A 20,583-nucleotide genomic window follows, 5' to 3' on the forward strand; every position below is an offset into this window, starting at 1 on the left:
CAAACCCGGAACTTTCTTGTATATCCGTTAAACAGTAGTTCTTTAGACCCATAATGCCCATGGAACGGGAGTATATCCCGGTTTCTATAGCGTGAAACGGACAATAGCAATGGCTTGCTATCCTTTTGAAAGGACGATAGTCTATCGCAAAGTATTTTCCTCCAGATCTAACAGATCTACCCAATCACTGCTGGGTGGACAGGTTGGGGGGGGGGGGGTCAGAAAAAAAAATCTCGACTGCACCCGAAATCGATCTCGGTCTCTTTGCGTGTGAAGCGAGTGCTCTACCAACTGAGCTATCGAGGCCCCCATATCCGTTAACCCTCTCCTTACCAACTATAGGAAAATATAGGGTTTGTGGCTTGTTACGATACAACCAAGATTTTTCCTATTCAAATTCCTTTGTACATCATAAAATTTAAAGAAAATGAACAATGTGTTGTTGAGCATGTTTTGCGAAAGAAATTATGCATCGCAAGAACTTTACTGCTATAGGGAATGAGATAAGCGGAAGAGTAGCGTCCCTTATTTAGACGTCACCCATAGTCTATGACGTCACCGGCGGAAAAGTTATTAGAGAGAGAACGTCATGTTGGTTGTGCGCATGCGTCTCTCGTCCTCGCTTCCGGTGAAAGCGGCTTGAGACACTTCAAAACCAAATTGACGTTCTCTCTGTAAGGTGACGTCCAATCAAGGGACGCTACTCTTCCGCTAATCTCATTCCCTATTATGTCTGAGTGATAAAAAATCTATTTTGAGTTAGTTGGGTGTGAAGTTTTGGGGAAAATCCTGAAAATGGCTGGTAAGGAGAGAGTAAGACAAGATATGGTGATTACCTGTAAGTCCAGGGCTAGAGTGTGTGCCTCGGCCAGCAACCTCTTTTGCTCTTTCCTTTCTTTCTCCCAGGAGATGCCGAGATTGACCTGGATGTCTCGGGCACGGCTGGTCTGCTGGGTGGATGAGGACAGGTGTTCTTCCAACTGGGTGGGGAGGGGGGGGGGCGGATGGGGGATAGGCGATTAGGATGGGTGTTGGTTGGGTGGTGGTGGTGGTGATAGTGGTAGTGGTGATATAATGATGATGATGATGATGATGATGATGATGATGATGATGAGGAAGAGGAGAAAGAGGTGGGATATGATGACGATACTGATGATATTGATGACTACGACGACGATGATCATGATGATGATGATTAAGGAGGAGGAGGAGGAAAATGATGACGATGATGAAGATGTTGATGACTACAACAACGACGATGATGATTATGGTGATGGTGGTGATGATGACGAAGACGATGACGACGACTACGGTGAAGTTGACAACAAGAGAAATGACAAGAAAGACAACAACAATACTACATTGCCGTACTCTGGAAAAAACCCATATTTCAAAATTTGGCCAGAAAACACGTCCTTCAAATTATATCGATCGATTTAAATGACCCTCATCTTGGAAAAAAAAACCTTTCAAACCTGGGACTTCGGTTTGAGAGTTGTTTTTGGGTTTTTTGTTGGTTTTTTTTTTTTGGTATTTATTTTTGGTTTTGTTTTGTTTTTGTTTTTTTGTTTTTTGTTTTTTTTTTTGTTTTTTTTTTTTTTATTATTTTTGTTTTGCCAATATGAAGGTCATTTAAATCGATTGATATTTGAAGGACGAGTTTTCTGGCCAAATATTAAAATATTATGGGGTTTTTTTCCAGAGTACGAGAGAATAGCGATATTAATGATAATGACGACACAATAACGAGAACAACGATGAATATAGAAATTACGCGCTTGGCTAAGAAGCTCACAACACTACCATCCGGAAGTATAAAGGACCAACACACAAAACTATATGTAACTTTGAACGTTTATAGTCTGGATAATACAGTTAAATGAGAATTACTCATAAACGCGGATGGCCAAAAAAAAAAAAAAACAATGACAAAGACCCGAGTGACGTCAACTTCATACTAATACTATCTATACGTGATGCACCAACCTGATTCATTTGGCTAATGAGATTGGCCCTCTCCATCTCCCACTTAGACTTATTGGTTGCCAGCCTGTTGACCAAGTCTGTGCTGAGTCGCTCTTGATCCAAAGACTTTTCTCGGAGTTCTCTCACGATATTCATGACTTCCTCCAGGTGTGTACTTAGCTCTTCAATCTGAAAAGAATCAACCAGTATTTAAATATATATTTTTGTGACACTGTGACACAGCCTCAAACCCGCTCGGACAATTTTGCCAATTGTTTACAAACAATAGATAGTATGCACTTGGCTAAGGAGCTCACAACATCGCCATTCGGAAATATAACGGACCAACACACGAAACTATGTGTAACCATGAATTTTTATAGTCTGGATATTACAGTTTAGTGAGAATTACTCATAAACGTGGATGCCAAAAAAAAAAAAACAACAACAACAACAAAGACCTGAGTGACATCAACTTCATTCTATCTATAATTTTTGAGGGATTTGTGACACAGTGACACAGCCTTAAGCCCACTCGGACAATATAGAGAATTGTTTACACACAATAGACAGTAAGCCATTGGCTAAGGATCTCACAACATTGCCAAACAGGATAAATGAAACACTACAGACACATGGGACATTATCTCATTCGTCTGTTGTGTTTCATTCATCCTGTTTTGTTGATAAAAGGTAAACCCGAAACGTCCATTTTATCTGTTTTTGTATATTAAATTGAAACTTTCATTCAATTTCACATCTTTATTTATCTCTTCGAGCAGCAACATTTATATTATTTCAGTTTAAGAATGGATTTACCTCGTTCATTTGTCGTGTCATGGTATTCTGGTCATCATCGGCCTTCAACAATTGGTCAGTGTATTTCTCACTGATCAGGGTCAGATTCTGTTCAAACTTTTGGATCAGCTCTTCGTCCAGTTGATGTTGTTTCGTCAATTTTTCTATCGTGGTCACCTGGACGGGAACAGATAAACACGGGAATTCGTTGTGGAGATTTGAATACACACACACACACACACACACACACACACACACACAGAGAGAGAGAGAGAGAGAGAGAGAGAGAGAGAGAGAAAGAAGAGAGAGAAGAGAGAGAGAGAAAGAACAAAAAAAAGAGAGAGAGAGAGAGAAAGAGAGAGAGAGAAGAGAAGAGAGAGAGAGAGAGAGAGAGAGAGAGAGAAAGAGAGAGAAAGAGAGAGAAAGAGAAAGAGAGAAAAAGAGAGAAAGAGAGAGAGAGAGAGAGAGAGAGAGAGAGAGAGAGAGAAATGGTGAAAAAGAATTAAACGGAAAAACAATTCCCCCCCCCCCCCCTCCCTCCCTTTTTTTTCTTCTTTCAACGATTCACGAACGGTGGCTTTCCAAGATAGATCGAGGTTCGATGACTGAATGAAGTCAAATATTTAGTTCATTTTTATCACCGGAAATCCTCTTAAAACAAGAAACATAATGAAAATCAAATGTTGATGATGATATTAGTGATGATAATGTTGATGAAGATGATGGTGATGATGACAATGATCATGATGATGATGACGATGATGAAGATGACAATGATGACGATGATGATGAAGACGACGACCACGATGCTGCTGATGATGATAGTGATGACGATGACGATGATGATGATGACGACGACCACGATGCTGCTGATGATGATAGTGATGACGATGATGATGATGATAATGATGACGACGACGACGATGATGATGATGTTGATGATGATGATGATGATGATGATGATGATGATGATGATGATGATGATGATGATGATGATGATGATGATGATGATGATGACGACGACGGCGTTGATGATGACGATGGTGATGATGATGACGACGACGGCGACAATTATGATGATGATGATGACGATGACGATACTGATGATGATGATATTATATATACACTCACCATTCTATTACATTCGTTGCCCATCTTGTCGAGCCTCGTTTCATACCGGACTTTCATTGCTTGATGTTCGGCCCTCAACATTCGAACTTCCTGTTGGAATCGATACGCCTTCTCAGCCTGTGGGGAAGACCAAGAGAGAAATACCTCACTCAATCCTAGAAATTGTTTGCTACTTTTCAACATTGGAAAAATGTATTAAAAATGAGCATGTCCATAGTTTTATTCAACTATAATTGCCATGCAAAATCTACAAACATTAGCTGTGATACTACGCCTATAATTTGCCTCAGAAAAAATGTAATTAATAGGCATGGGGTAAAAGTAATGTTTTTATGTTTTTAGGGGTTTTACGGCGCTTGCAACACATTAAGGTCATATCAGCGCCAGTAAAAAGGAAGAAAATGGGATAGTAAAAAGTTCTAGAAATACAATTAAAGCACAAAAGAAAAGGTAAGACAAAAGGGAATTGGTTCAAATAGGGAACAGATGTAGATTCCAAGAGCACACCGTCAAAGCACTTAGTTTGAGATCACCTAAAAGTCTCATCCAGACACAAGCACAGGTCCCAACTAAGAGGAATACACTCAAATGCCAGGGTATCCGGCCAGGGCCAGGACAAAACCAAGTAATCTCATTCCAAGACAAAGACAGAAAGCATGTTGGAAAACAGACATAGGGGGATAGAAGACACAGTATGTACCTCCCTGCACACCATGGGAGGTCAGGAACCCCACACAGGATTAATTATAATCACAAAATTATATCAATCAGACTTTATACATTCAAGGTTCCATTTTGTGTATTGATACGTATTTCCGGCTAGTGGATGTTAGGAGTATTTTACCTAAACGCATAACATCAATAAGTACCTAATCCTGTATTATATAGTTTGTATTACTTCTCAAAATTACGTATAGATATTTGTATTTTCTAGCTTTTGTGATTGCAAATTTAATATTCACTTTTGTGTTGGATAGCAATGGCATTTAGGGGAAAATACTTAATATAGAGCTTTATATAGCGCAATATCCACTTAATGTACTCAAAGCGCTTTACAAGGGGTCTGGTCAACAGCAACATTTAACATGTAGGACGGGACATGACTGATGCCAGTTAGGCGATATTACAATTTTTCGGACAAAGGCAACGCCGTTAACGGCCAGGTACTCATTTTACACCTGAGTACGGTGAGAGAATGTGAGCAAAGAGCCTTTTCCAAGGACTCAACTATGCGCCGAGCGCGAGGCTCGAACCTAGGACCATCCGATCCGAAAGCTAGTGTCATACCACTAGACCACATAGCCGCAAATATAGAGTGAACCCTCTTCTTACAAACCACAGGAAAATCCGACACATTCAACGAGCACTTTTTTGCAGGTCTGATAACCCAATTCATTGATATGACAATCCCTTTTTGCTGGGTTCAGAAAAAAATCTCGACTGCACCCGGGCTCGATCTTGGTTCCTTTGCGTGTGAAGCGAGTGCTCTACCAGCTGATCTATCGGGACCCCCGCACAATATGGAAGCTTTATCAAATTTGTTAATGCATTTATTTATTTATTTATTTACTTATTTATTTAATTATTCGTGCATTTATTTATATATTTATTTATATATTTATTTAATTATTCATGTATTTAATTATTTATTTATTTATTTATTTTTTATTTATTTATTTATTTATTTATTTATTTATTTTTTCATTTATTTATCCATGTATTCATTCATTCATTCATTTATTTATTTACCTATTTACCGATTAATCTGTGTTGACTGTCCAAACCAGATCATATCGCATTTGAAGAATAGCGATGCGATCATAAGAACGATCTTGTTATAGCGATGATGATAATGATAATATTGATGATGATGATCATGATGATGATGATGATGAGGAGGAGGAGGAGGGGGAGGAGGAGGATAATGACGAGGAAAATGACAATAATAAATAGTTGCATAGTTTTACATCACCTGGTTCACGGAAATTCATGAAAACAATTTTATGCCATGTCACTTTTCAACAGGTTTCATTAGTATTAGGTTTCGGGTGGAAAAAATCATAACTGATTTGATCAATGTACACTTATTTGAAGGTCTGACATCCGAACACAATAATTACGGGCTTGATTTAACATTGTTGTAATGAACAATATATATTCACTGGTTTGAGAGTATTTCCATCACAACAATGAGCCCATAGCGATTTGGGTTATCAGTCCTGCAAATAAGTATACGTCGGTTTCGATGTTAATCATGCGTTTTTTACAAGGGTTTACAAAACCAGACCTGCCCACCTGTATAATCTAAAAATTCGTAGCTTTTAGAAGCTAAAAATTGCAGTCCTGGTAGTCAACCGTAACGTAGCCATCGTTAACTCACTCAATCCTAGAGAGTTTTGCTACTTTTCAAAATTGGAAAAATGTATTTAAAATGAGGATGTATATAGATCGTTTTATTCCACTATCATTAACATGTAAAATCTAAAAACATTAGTTTTGATACTATGCTACGCCTATAATTTGTCTCAGAAAAATGTAATAAATAGGTATGTGGTAAAAGTAACCCGGGTAAACTACGGATACAGTCGGTGTTAAGGTTGAGTGAGTTAAGTTATAGCCTGACACTGACCAAAATATGACGTCAAAATGACAGTCAGTCTTTTGCCACAAAAGAAAACAAATCGTGAGTTGTATTCAATAGTTCAACCAATGAAATAACTTGTTTCCGTAGCCACCGTAAACTTTTAGCCTGATAATGACCAATAAATAACGTTAAAAGACAAGTCTTTGGCCTCAAAAGAAAACAAATCGTGAGTTGTTATCAATAGTTCAACCAATGAGATCACTTGTTTCCTTGAGCTCCACTAACGACAACTCACTAGACGGTGCAAAAATGACTCACGTCAAACTATAAACGTGGCCTTCGTAAAGTTATGGCCTGATACTGACCAAAAATGACGTCAAAATGCCAGTCTTTTGCCACAAAAGAAAACAAATCATGAGTTGTATTCAATAGTTCAACCAATGAAATAACTTGTTTCCATGAGCTCTACTAACGACAACTCACTAGGCGGTGCAAAAAACAAAAAATGACGTCAAACTGCCAGTCCTTTTGGATTTCAGTGTCAGGCTATAACATAACGATGGCTACGCTATAAGTCTTAGAGGGTTCAAGTGTCAGGCTATAACAATTTACCCTCACAATGATTAGATATCACTACAAAATCCTTATAATTATGCATTCTGGCATCAACTTTTATTTTCAATAAGTTTTAATGACTCAGAAACGTTCAATGAATTATTCTGAAATTAGGGTCAATGTTTCGTAAGTATACGAAATTTTAGTAATGCTAGGCAGGTCTGTAAAATGGTCATTGGATTCAATACAACAGTAAAATACCGTCAATCTTCACACAGAAAAACGTGTCTATCTACAGTAAAGTCGCCTCTCATCGAACAGCGCTCCGTATCGCTTAACTCTCTCCTTGCAAACAATTATTAGAATTTCACCCGAAAATTCACTCCCACCCGACACAAAAAATAGACTTTTCTTACTCAATCAAATAAGTAACAAGTGCAATGAATACAGAATGTTGTCCTGCAAAATGAACTCTACAACACAGTGTTTAGTATTTATAGCTGTAGAGAAATCAGAAAGAGAAAATTGTCGTAAAGGAAATGTGACGATTTTCCTGTGGTTGGTAAGGAGAGGGTTAAATAGAGCGATTTCCCTACGGTAGTCTTTAGTCTACGATGTTGGGGAGACTTCACTCTATGTCCACTTCTAACACGAAAGAAACATCTGTCATGGATTTTTGGGCGAAGTAAGATATTGCTGAACTGCAGCAGTAGCTGGACCTCGCATAGATAGAATTGGACATTGACTTTATAGGATTAGTCTTCTGACTTTAAAATTTTAGTCAGAAAACTCGTCCTTCCTTTGTTGATGTTGCTTGTCGTTTGCGATATTTTAGTTTGACATTAAATTATTTGCAGGTCTTATAACTCCTCCTTTGATAAATAGCGATAGATTAAAATTACCCTCATCTTGACATAGCCTCTCAAACATGTGGATTTATTAATATCCCATGTCACGTTACAGAAAAAAAAGAGAATAAATATCATATGTCACGTTACAGAAAAAAAAGAGAATAAATATCATATGTCACGTTACAGAAAAAAAGAGAATAAATTCCATCTCAAAAAGGCCTAATGATCCCGAAAGACTAGAATTGACCAGTTTTGAAGAGTTTGGAATCACTGTACTGTAAATACCCAGAAATTATGGAGTTGACTGATTTGGCTTTTCGACAAGAACTATAACTGAAGAAGACTATAGTCATGACGTATCACGTGTATAGGGAAATAACAGGGAAATAATCAGAAATAGGATTCAATAGTCTGATGTCATTACGAGCCAGCAGCAGCTAGGTTCTAAACAAAGAAAATCGGTACTTTTTATTCTTCATGCTGGCTAGACGGCTAGAACATTTTCACATATCATATGATTAGAATGTATAAAAGTCAAAACTAGATAAGATTTTTAACGTTTTACTCCTCTAGATACACTTTTATGCTCGTCGGAGAAGTGTATATTTCATAAGGGCCTCCGCCATTGTTCCGATAGTTTAGAACCAGTTACTAAGTTACGAGGAAAGTGACGTCACGACTTGTTGAATCCTATTGTGGGACGTGAAATCATAGATCAGATTCTAAGACACAAGATTGCAAGAAATCTTTTATTCTCCCCCTCAAACTTTTGTATGACTTGTTTTTGTTACTGACTTAAAATGGATACAACAATAAAATGGAATAGAAACTTCAACTTGATTTACGAAGACAAATTATTTGGACGTTTCGAGTTTCCCCCTTTTGTTGATGTTGCTTGTCGTTTGTAATATTTTAGTTTGACGTGTACTTATTTGTAGGTCTTATAACTCCAAAATCGATGGGCTCGTTGCTGTAATGGAAGTACTGTACTTTCAAACCAATGCAAATTTATGCTCTACATTACAACAATGTTAATCAAATCTGATCATTTGCACGTAGTCTTTGATAGATTTAAAACTTGACAATATGGAATCACAAATTGTTTTTGTAAACATAATAAGAAGGGGTAGAATTAATTCATATCTTGTTGTTTTCACTCTCAAACATAGGGTCACAACTAGGTGCACATATAAGGAGGTCTGATAGCCTAACACAATTACATAATACATTGTTGTAATAGACAATAATTGGTATTGGTTTGAGATTATGTCTATTACAGCAATGGGCCCATAACAATTTCGGTTATCAGACCTGCAAATATGTACACGTCGGATTACAACAAATGACATTTATCAGACTTTTCCTTTTTGAAAACACAGAGTAAAAGATCAAGAAGAGACACCTCCATTGCATTGAGAGACAAACATACAAGGATATTTACATTAAAGAAATTAAGGAGCAGGCACCAGTGTAAGATAAAGATCTGACCAAGTGTGTATGAAAGGTGCCAGAGAAAGCAAGAAAGAAAAATACAAGAAAAAAAAACTATCTCAAAAAATTAGTCAACCTCGACTGGAGATCGAAACTCAGACGTTCTGATTACCTGTCAGACGCGTTGCCATTCTTGCTTTGTCTGGCACCTTTCATACACACTTGTTTAGATCTTTAAAGATATTTACAGGATGGTATTGTCAGCGTCATACTAGCCATCTCTCTCTCTCTCTCTCTCTCTCTCTCTCTCTCTCTCTCTCTCTCTCTCTCTCTCTTTCTTTCTTTCTTTCTTTCTTTCTTTCTCCACGTCTCCCCCTCCCCCTCACTCCCTTTATTCCTCTTAGACATTATATGCTTACACAAACCCAATCTTTCTCTCTCTCTCTCTCTCTCTCTCTCTCTCTCTCTCTCTCTCTCTCTCTCTCTCTCTCCTCTCTCTCTCTCTCTTTATTTATCTATCTATCTCTCTGTCTAATTCTGTCTCTTTCTCTCTCTCTCTCTCACACACACACACACACACACACGTACATCACATCCACGCACATACGTTAACAGACTCGAATACCCTCTCTTCCTCACCCTTAAGTCTGAATTTATCCTTTAAATAATTCCGATAGAGTAAAATTGGAAAGGGGAAAGTAGTAAAAGTAATGATGATAGAAGGTAAGGACGAGAAAAACTAGGGATGGGGAGGGAAAGGGGCTTTGACTGGATGGAGTAAAGGCGTACAGTGGGTCAATCTGTAGACAAAATTTCATGTGGCTTTTCGCAACAAAAAAATCATTACACACACAAAACAAAACAAACAACAACAAAAACACCTTTTTGCAGGAATGGCAAATTCTAAGAATAGATAGAACGCAGATGACGTCACTCGGGCCTCAGTTATTGTTTTTTTGTTGGTTTTTTTTCTATTGCCATACATGTTTGTGAGTACTTCACACTCAACTGTATTAACCAGACTATACAAGTTCAAGGTTACACAGAGTTTTGTGTGTATAATTCCGGATGGCTATGTTGTGAGCTTCTTAGCCAAACGCATACTATCTATAGTCTTCAACCGTTATCCAAAATCTACAATACACTGAAAATACACGTATTTGAAAGTTTGGCCAGAAAACTCGTCCTTTAATTATCGATCGACTTTAACCAAGTCAACTGCCATTCTTTGGAAAGAAATTATTTTAAATTTTGGCGAGAAAAGTCGTCCTTCAAATATCAATCGACTTAAATGCCCCTCATCTTGGCAAAAATTTTAAAACCTGGGACTTTAAGGAATGTCTCTCGGATCCCAAGTTTGTGAGTTTAACCAAGATGAGAGTTATTTAAATCGATCAAGTACCAGTTTTCTGGAGAAAAAAATTTAATCACACGCGTTTTTGGAAAATTCAATTATGATTGTTTTAAAAAGTCCACACAGAAATTTTGTCTATTTATAGAAACCAATGATGCAACGATTTCAAAACAAATAAAAACAAAAACAACCAATCAATCACCTCTTCTTGAATCAAATCGTTTGACCTTTGAACCTGGTAAGGGGATGGTTGACAAATTTGTCAATATTTATCATGTATCCAGGGAAAGAAGATAGGGGGGGATATCAAAATCAAAACTTATTTCAAGTCAGGTGATTTGATTTTGAGTATCTAATCAATTTTGTCAAAATATGAACAATTAAAAAAAAAAAAATACAAGAGTGACTGGAATCAAAAATTAAAATTGAAAAAAAAAGCAGAAATACAAAATTGTCAATTCAAATAATTTCAAAGCGCTTTGAGCTTGTTGATATACGGGGTAAGGCTCTATATAAAAACCATGAATTATTATCATTATTATTAAATTTAATAGTTTTCAGATTTAAAAAAAAGGGTTTACTCTCTTCCACAAATATTAGTATCTAATCATCTCAAAATTCACAATAGTGAATGAGATTAGAGGAAGAGTAGCGTCCCTTAATTGAACATCACCTTACAGAGAGAACGTCAGCATGGTTTTGCGCATGCGTCTCTCTCGTCCTCGCTTTCGGTGAAGTGTCTCCGGAAGCGAGGACTAGAGACGCATGCGCATAACCAATATGACGTTCTCTCTCTTATAACTTTTCCGCCAGTGACGTCCAATCAAGGGACGCTACTCTTCCGCTAATCTCATTCCCTATTATTATCAACGACTTATCATTCCATTAAAATCGTCTCTTTTACTCCACTTTATAATATCCTATCTTATCTTATCTTATCTTATCATGTAAGGATCAAGATTAAATAGATCTGAAGATTATTGAATAATTGATATCAATATATAGACGTTTACCTGCACTGAAAGTCTTTCTGCTTCCAATTTGAGTTTGGTGTTGTTTTCCACCTCTGTCTTCAACTTTTTCAGTTTATCATTCAGATCGGTCTACGAATAAAAATGTTGAAATAATTAATTGTGACGGATTCAATATTCTCCTTCCCCAGCTCCTCCTCCTCTTCTTCCTCCTCCTCCTCCTCCTCCTCCTTCTTCTTCTTCTTCTTCTTCTTCTTCTTCTTCTTCTTCTTCTTCTTCTTCTTCTTCTTCTTCTTCTTCTTCTTCTTCTTCTTCTTCTTCTTCTTCTTCTTCTTCCCCATCTTCTTCTCCTTCTTCTTCTTCTTCGTCTCCTTCGTCTCCATCATCGTCTTTAATACCACTACTACCACAACGACAATAACAATAAGAACAACAACTACTACTACTACTACTACTACTACTACTACTACTACTACTACTACTACTACTACTACTACTACTACTACTACTACTACTACCACTACTACTACTACTACTACTACTACCACTACCACTACTACTACTACTACTACTACTACTACTACTACTACTACCACTACCACTACTACTACCACCACTACTACCATAATAATAACAACAACAACAACAATTACTACTACTACCACCACCACCACTGCTACTACCACTACTACTACTACTACTACTACTACTACTACTACTACTACTACTACTACTACTACAACTAGTACACCCCCGCCACCACAACTAGTTCCTCTTCTCTCTCTGCTATTTCTCATTCCTATTTTACAGTGACTATAAAACGATTCAGTAATTTCCAAAATTTTAACCAACCTGCAAACGAGTAATTTGAACACGATGGGTTCTCTCAGTTGCCTCAGCATCTATCTTCGAACTGGCGAGTTGGCAGTTCAAAGCCTCCTTTTGGGTAAAGTACGAATAGGCCTCCTCTTTGAGGGACTCCACAGCCTCTCCCTCACTCTGTGGGTTGTAATACTCGTACAAATGCACCTTCTCCTCTAATACATTCAAGTCACGCTGTAAGAGATACATTAGAAAAAATATTTGTAATATGATGAATTATGACCCAAAGTGATACGAAGCTGCGTAAAAAAAAAAAAAAACACAAAAACTTGAGCTTTTATATAGCGCAATCAAAATCTATATTACGTGTTTAAAGCGCTTTACAAGGTGTCATTGGGCTAACAGCAACACTTAACATGTAAGGCGTGACATGAGGCCTGTTAGGCGATATTACAAGTTTGTTTCGAACAGAGACAACGCTTTTGACGGCCAGGTACTCATTTTACACTTGAGTACGGTGAGAGAATGTGAAAAAGAGCCTTTTCCAAAGACTCAACTATGCGCCGAGCGAGGCTTGAACCCAGGATCTTCTGATCCGAAATCGACTGCCATGCGACGAGACCACATAGCCGTACAGATTAGCCAAAGGTGTAACCGGAATGTCTAAAGCCGATGGTAATCTTTAAGCACTATGATGCAAGGGAAGCAATTCAGTAATAACTTCCAATTTTAGCAGTTTGTATGAATCTTCTTCTTTTAGGTTCCATGCCTGGTCCAGGCTTCGGATACTGCATGAATTATCTCTCTCCATTCCTCCCTGTCTCTTGCTTTTTCAAACAGCTCTTGGATTGTTAGGTTGGTGAAGCCCTTCAGTTGGTCTATGAGTGTTTTTCTTTGTCTCCCCCGGGCGCGTTTACCAGGTATTTTTCCACAACTTGCCAGGTATTCATTCTTATCTTTCCTTACTATGTGTCCGAAAAAGGATAGTTGTCGAGCCGCTATTAAGGGCATTAGTTTCCTTTGTTGGTATGTTTCTTTTAGCACTTCTTCGTTCGTTTTGTGTGCAGTATACGATATTCTCTGCATCCTCCTATTTGTATGAATATCTTCCCTTGATTTTCTTATTCTTACTTGAGTTGCAATGCTTGAAACAAAATGTACCGTTCATATTTAAAGTTTCTGTTGTGTTGTATGTGTATGTGAGTGTGTGTGTGTGTGGGGGGGTGTGCTTGTGTAAGGTAATGAGTATGTTTCAGCCAAAGTAATTTGTAATTTAAGCGCTTAGAGTCTGTTGTCTAGGAGTTATAGCGCTCTATAAGTGTTCATCAACGTCATCATCATCATCATCATCATCATCATCATCATCATCATCATCATCATCATCATCATCATCATCATTATTATTATTATTATTATTATTATTATTATTATTATTATTATTATTATTATTATTATTATTATTATTATGATGATGAAACAAGCCCCTGATTGGATTGATACAGTTGCTTGCTTTGCAAGAGCATCAATAACTTTTAAGTGGGGTACTGTTGTAAAGAGGCGACAATATTGTAAAACACTGCTTCCAAATTATGGGTGGGGGTTAAGGTCTTACGGCACGCGTGGAACATTTAGGTCATTTCTGCGACAGTAAAAAGGAACAAGTTAGGATAGCGAAAAATTCTAGGTTAACTCTCTCCTTACAGATGATTTTCAGTATTTTCCCAATTTGACAGCCTTACCCAGCTGATAAATTGATTTTTTAAACAGAACAATCTCTCTACAAAACAACTTTATGTTCTTAAACAAAGAACATTCTTCAAAGTTTGTGATGTACACAATAAATCTGAATAAGAACAAATGTAGGATTGTATCGTAACAAATGTGACGATTTTGCTGTAGGTTGCAAGGAGAGGGTTAAAAGGACTCAAGAAAAGAGCAAAACACAGATGAGAGGTCCAAATAGGGAATATAATTAGATTTGTTAGTATTTGAGCAGTCTATCAATGTGCTTGGTTTGAGATCAGTTTCAAGTTCCATCCATACACCTCGATAAAAGTTAAATGCTTACAAAATTGAAATTAAGCTTTTATATAGCGCAATATCCACTAAACGTGCTCAAAGCACTTTACAAGGGGCCCGCTCAAAGCGCTTTACAAGAGGCCCCTGACCAACAGCAACAGGCAGCATGTAGAACGAGACATGACGCCTGTTAGGCGACATTGCAACTTTTTCCGACATAAACAACGCTGTTCACGGCCAGGTACTCATTTTACACCTGAGCACGATAAGAGAATGTGAGTAAAGAGCATTTTCCAAGGACTCAACTATGCGCCAAGCCAGGCTCGAATTCATGATCTTCCGATCCGAAAGCGAGTGTCATACCACAAGACCACATAGCCGCATAGCGGCTATGTGGTCTAGTGGTATGACACTCGCTTTCGGATCGGAAGGTCATGGGTTCGAACCTCGCGCTCGGCGCATAGTTGAGTCCTTGGAAAAGGCTCTTTACTCACATTCTCTCACCGTACTCAGGTGTAAAACGAGTACCTGGCCGTTAACAGCGTTGTCTTTATCCGAAAAAATGTAATATCGCCTGACAGGCGTCATGTCCCGTCCTACATGTTAAATGTTGCTGTTGGTCAGGGACCAGTTGTAAAGCGCTTTGAGCACGTTTAGTGGATATTGCGCTATATAAAAGCTCAATAAAAAAAAAATGCTTACAAAATAGCATATTAACAACAAAATACACATACTAAAGCACATGATTAAGAGACGATTTTCAAGAAAAAAAGATTACTGTTACTAATTCCTCAAATCCGTCATATCCTAAACTAAAACTATACATTTGACTGTTTCCCCTCTGAGCCAATGACTCTGGCCAGGGCCAGGGCAAAACAAAGTAATCTCATATCAAGAAAAAGACAGGCAGCAATCTGGTAAAAGAAAACAGATATAATAGGAAATAGGAGACACAACAGGAGTGGAAGGTTGAAGACTCCGCTCAGGAATTATTTTTTGAGACAAGGAACTTTAATTATATTACGCCTCTACACTTGAGAGAAAACAATATCCCAGCCCAAACTGCAATGACAGAATATTTCCTTCATGGCAACAAATATGTAGAGAGACCACCAACATCAATAGTAACTACCCTGAACCAGGATCTCTCTACATATCTGAAATTTCTGGATTCAGATGAGGCCGAATTAATACCCAAGAAGAACTAAGAAATACTGCAGTGCCCTCCGTACTAAAGTCACAACAGATCTCGACAGCCTTAAAACTCTGTCCCAGGACCGTGACCAATGGAAACGATTAACAACATGGGTGGAGAGAGCAGATATTATACTCATCGACTATGACTGAATCACACCATTCTCAGCAAGGGTCATTCTGACTGCGAGGCTTACAACTACAACTATAATCATAGAAGGGCATTGCAACTATAAAACACAGGATGCCAAATCTAAAAATGTACTTGTATTTTATGAAATGGAAACTTGAATTTATACCGCATGCCAGGATACTAAATTAATCCTCCGGAAGCGCATTTAGCATGGTAAAACTGCGCTTACATAATTCATAAATGAGCATTATTTAAAAAGCATAATTTTACTCACCTGCAGTTCTGATTTCTCCGCATTCCAAAGAACCAATGAGTCACTCAAAGCCTTTCGAGAATCTTCCAGACTGTTTTTCATGTCAGCTTTCTCTTTTTCCCTTTTATCTAAATCCTCTTTCAACCTTCGAACTTCTTCTGTCAAATGAATTAACTTCTCCTCATCCGAATCACCAGAACACGTGACTTCATTTCCTTTATCTGATTGGCTGTTTTCCTTTGTGGACGAAATTTGATCCCGTAAAACAGCGATGATGGCATTTTTGTCATTTACATCTACAGTCAATTCTCGAATTTTCTTTTCGTATGTTTTGACATGATTTTTCGCCTCGTCGAAACTAGATCGTAATTTTAAAAGAATGTCATCTTTTTCTTTAAGTCTCTCGTCTCGATTTCGTATTTTCTCGTCGTACCCTCGCAGAGCTCCGTCTTTCTGCGAGATTTCTATTTCCAGATTACGTTTAGCGTCTCTAAGTGTTTTAATCTCTTTGTCTAAGTTTGTCGACAGTTCACATTTATTATTCAAATCGTTTGAAGTTTCTTCTAAGTTACGTTTGTATTGATGAATGAGAGTGTCTTTTGTGTTGAGTGTTGTCTCTAGCGTGGCAAGTGTGTCGTTGAGTTGTGTAAGTTCTTGAGTTCTTTCGTTGAGTTGTATTTCAAGTTCATCTCTGTCCCTATCTGAGGCAGAGCTCTTGGATCTCCAAATGTCATTGATCTGAGGATAAGATAGAATAACAGTGATGATATCGTTATATGTTTGTTTCTTTTTGTTTTTAAGGGTTTTACAGCGCTTGCAACACGTTTAGGTCATATCAGCGCCGGAATTACAATTAAAGCACCCAAGAAAAGATAAGACAAGGGGAATGGTACAAATAGGAAACAGATGTAGACTCCAAGAGCACACTATCAAAGTACTTAGTTTGAGATCACTAAAAGTCTCATCCAAACACAAGCACAGGTCACCGCACAGGTCACCGCCAAGAGGAATACACTCAATTGTTTACAAATCATAAATACGATGTAAACAAAACATAATACAGTGAATAACAGAGAGATGATTTACACGAAAAAAATATTATCTCCCAAAACAATAACTATACATTTGACTGTTTCCCTCTCAGCTAGGGTATCCGACCAGGGCCAGGAAAAAAAGTAATATCATTCCAAGTCAAAGAAAGAAAGCAATTGGAAAACAGATATAGGGTGATAGAAGACACAGTAAGTACCTCCCTGCCCACTGTGGGAGGCCAGGAACCCCACCCAGAACAGTGATATCGTTATATTTAGAGCACTAAGGAAAATTGATTTGAGTAATGTCGTTGTAAAAAAAAAAAAGAAGGGTGGCACGGGAGATGGTTGGTGTGGGAGTGAAGGGGAGAGGAGGGGGAGGAGTGTCGAATACAAGGCAAATCATATCAGTGGATAGTTGAGGAAAGTGGGTGTCAATGTTGATTATTTTACTATTAATGATAGTGATGATGATTGATGATGATGATGATGATGATGATGATGATGATGATGATGATGATGATGATGATGATGATGATGATGATGATGATGATGAATGATGGTGATGATGATATGGTGGGGATTATATAATAATTAATAATCCTAATAATCATAATGTCATTAACGATTATAATGATAATAATAACAATAACAATGATAATGATAATACAGCTCTGAACATCTATTATATGTATTACCATCTTGTTTGGGTTGTTTAAATTTACAAGTGTGTTTCCTTTTTCTTTCTCGTATGTTATATCTGGTTTTGTAAATTATTTTCGAAAGCCTAAAAGTAAATAAACTTGAAACGTGGTGGTATGTTTTGATTATCAATCCTTAAGGTGACATATCGCAGATTTGCCAACTTGCAAATTTAAAAATTCGTTGTTTTGTTTTATTGTTCAGGGTTTTACGGCGCTTACAACACATTAATCGTCTCCTTACCAGCCATTTTCAAAATTTCCCCCCAAAACTTCACACCCTACCAACACAAAAACAGACTTATCTATCTTAAACAAAAAAGCAACAAGAACATTCTATACACAATATTGTTCGCCAACAAGGGCTCTATTACAGAATGTCAAGTTTTTATAGCTATAGCAAAAAGAAATGATATCTGGATGAGAGAAGTGATGGTTGTATCGTAACAAAATGACGATTTTCCAATAGGTGGTAAGGTCATATCAGCGCCAGTAAAAAGGAAGACAATGGGATAGTAAAAAGTTCTAGAATTACAATTAAAGCAACCAAGAAAAGGTAAGACAAAGGGGAATTTTTTCAAATAGAGAACAGATGTAGATTCCAAGGGCACACTATCAAAGTTACGTTTGTATTGATGAATGAGAGTGAATTACAGTTTGAGACCAAGAAAAGTCTCACCCAGACACGCGCACAGGTTCCTACTGAGAGTAATACACTCAAATGTTTCCAAATCATATATAATACGTAAACAAAACATAATACAGTGCATAACAGAGAGATGATTTACAAGGAAAAAAATATAATCTCCCAAAACTATCTATTATTATTATTATTATACATTTGACTGTTTCCCTTTCAGCAAGGGCATCCGGCCAGGGCCAGAACGAAACCAAGTAATCTCATTCCAAGACAAAGACAGAAAGCAAGTTGGAAAACAGATATAGGGGGATAGAAGACACAGTATGTACCTCCCTGCCCACTATGGGAGGTCAGGAACCCCACCCAGAGGGCCAGGACAAAACCAAGTAATCTCATTCCAAGACAGACAGAAAGCATGTTGAAAAACAGATATAGGGGGATAAAAGACACAGTATGTACCTCCCTGCCCACTATGGGAGGTCAGGAACCCCAGCCCAAAAATGTGTAGCTTTTAATAAATAAAAATAGTAGTTTTCATAGTTAACTTTATAGGTCAACAATTTACACACATGAGGATTAAATGACAGCTTCAAAATAAAATCCTTAAAATTATGCAGTCTGCTATCAAACTTTCATTTTCACTGTTTGAATGATTTTGAGATGCTCATGAATTTATGAAATTGGACACGAAATTTTGTAGTTCGACTTTTTCGTAATAGTTGGTAGGTTGACTCGGAGCACAGTTGAGTCATTGGAAAAGGCTTTTTACTCACATTCTATCACCGTACTTAGGTGTAAAATGAGTCCTTAGCCTTTAACAGCGTTGGGAAAAAATTGTAATATCGCCTCACATGCGTCATGTTTCGTTCTGCATGTTAGGTGCCGCTGTTGGTCAGGGACCCTTTGTAAAGTGCTTTGAGCACTTTTAGTGGATATTGCGCTATATAAAAGCTCATGTTTGTTTGTTTTTGTTTTTTTTTATATATGCATTTAGTTAACTGGGTTCGATTTACCCCGACACAGAACCGTTTTGAGTCCATATGTCAAAGTTTGACGATTATTATAAAGTATAACTGGATTTGGATGAAAAAGGGAAAAAGTGCGGCTACGTTGTTGTCTTGTGGATTAGATGGTCCTGGTTTCGAATCCTGCTCTGGACTGCGCAGAGTTGAGTCCTTCGAAAAATTCCTAGTAGTAAAATGAAAAACCTGGCCGTTAACAGCGTTGTCTCTGTGATAAAAAGAAATGTGACATAGATAGCATGCGCTTGGCTAAGAAGTTCACAACATTGCCATCCGATAGTAGTATAACAGACCAACACAAAAACTATGTGTAACCTTAAACGTTTATACTCTGGTTAACACCGTTTAGTGAGAATTACTCATAAACGCGGATGGCAAAAAGCAATAACAAAGACCTGAGTGACGTTAACTTCATACGCATCTATTGCGTTGCGTCTCGGTACGTCCTTCATGTTAAGTGTTGCTGTTAGTGAGGGACCAACAGGCTTTAACAGTCGTGACGTCACCTCCTTTGTAATGACGCATCATAACTTAGTAACTGGTTCTAAACTATCGGAACAATGGCGAACGCCATTATGAAATACTTCAACGATCATAAAAGTGTATCAAGTGGAGAAAAACATTCACGTTTTGACTTTTATACATTCTGATCACACTTCCTGTAGCAATGACTATGAAAAATGTTTTTTTCTCTTTTTGAGGAAATTTTTTGTCTAAAATCAAAGCCCTATCTCCACTGAGTAAAAATGTTTTTGAATTTTGAAAATCCATTCATAAATAAACAAGTTATGCAGTTTCAATAGGTGTCATTTATTTGGATGACCCGCAAAGAGGAAAAAAAACGCGAAAATATGGGACGCTTTTTCGGCATTTTTTTTCGACCTTTGGTTGTATCTTGCGTAATACGTGGATTAAAAGATTGAAACTTGAAGAACAAATTAGGATGGTGTTTTGTAAAATACGGGAAAAGTACTCGTCATATTCAAATGAAATTTTACAACCAAAAAGAAGAAATGTTCATATATTACCTTGTCAGCGACAAAACCTCCATGCCCAGAAGTTTTAGAAATATTTTACTCCAAAGAGTAAAAATCTATTTTTAACGGTCTTCTGGTAATCGCACGAGTT

At 37.5% G+C, this 20,583-nt stretch overlaps 1 protein-coding gene across 2 annotated transcripts in view; it reads right to left on the reverse strand.

The window, feature by feature from the left end:
- LOC144957132 (uncharacterized) overlaps positions 1-20,583 on the reverse strand; it is a 219,567-nt gene that overhangs the window by 10,210 nt on the left and 188,774 nt on the right. Inside the window, exons 18-25 of one of the 2 annotated variants that reach the window (XM_078888152.1) lie at positions 16,083-16,799; positions 12,493-12,696; positions 11,683-11,772; positions 10,872-10,904; positions 3,895-4,011; positions 2,785-2,940; positions 1,987-2,154; positions 837-980 (exon numbers count right to left, since the gene is read on the reverse strand). In XM_078888152.1, the coding sequence (XP_078744278.1) occupies positions 837-980; positions 1,987-2,154; positions 2,785-2,940; positions 3,895-4,011; positions 10,872-10,904; positions 11,683-11,772; positions 12,493-12,696; positions 16,083-16,799 (1,629 nt within the window). The remainder of the gene's footprint in view (positions 1-836; positions 981-1,986; positions 2,155-2,784; positions 2,941-3,894; positions 4,012-10,871; positions 10,905-11,682; positions 11,773-12,492; positions 12,697-16,082; positions 16,800-20,583) is intronic. The other variant, XM_078888153.1, reaches the window with a different exon arrangement.

Source organism: Berghia stephanieae, chromosome 11 (assembly GCF_034508935.2).
Source record: "Berghia stephanieae isolate SIO BIC M18660-M18661 chromosome 11, UCSD_Bste_1.3, whole genome shotgun sequence".
NCBI lineage: Eukaryota > Metazoa > Mollusca > Gastropoda > Nudibranchia > Aeolidiidae > Berghia > Berghia stephanieae.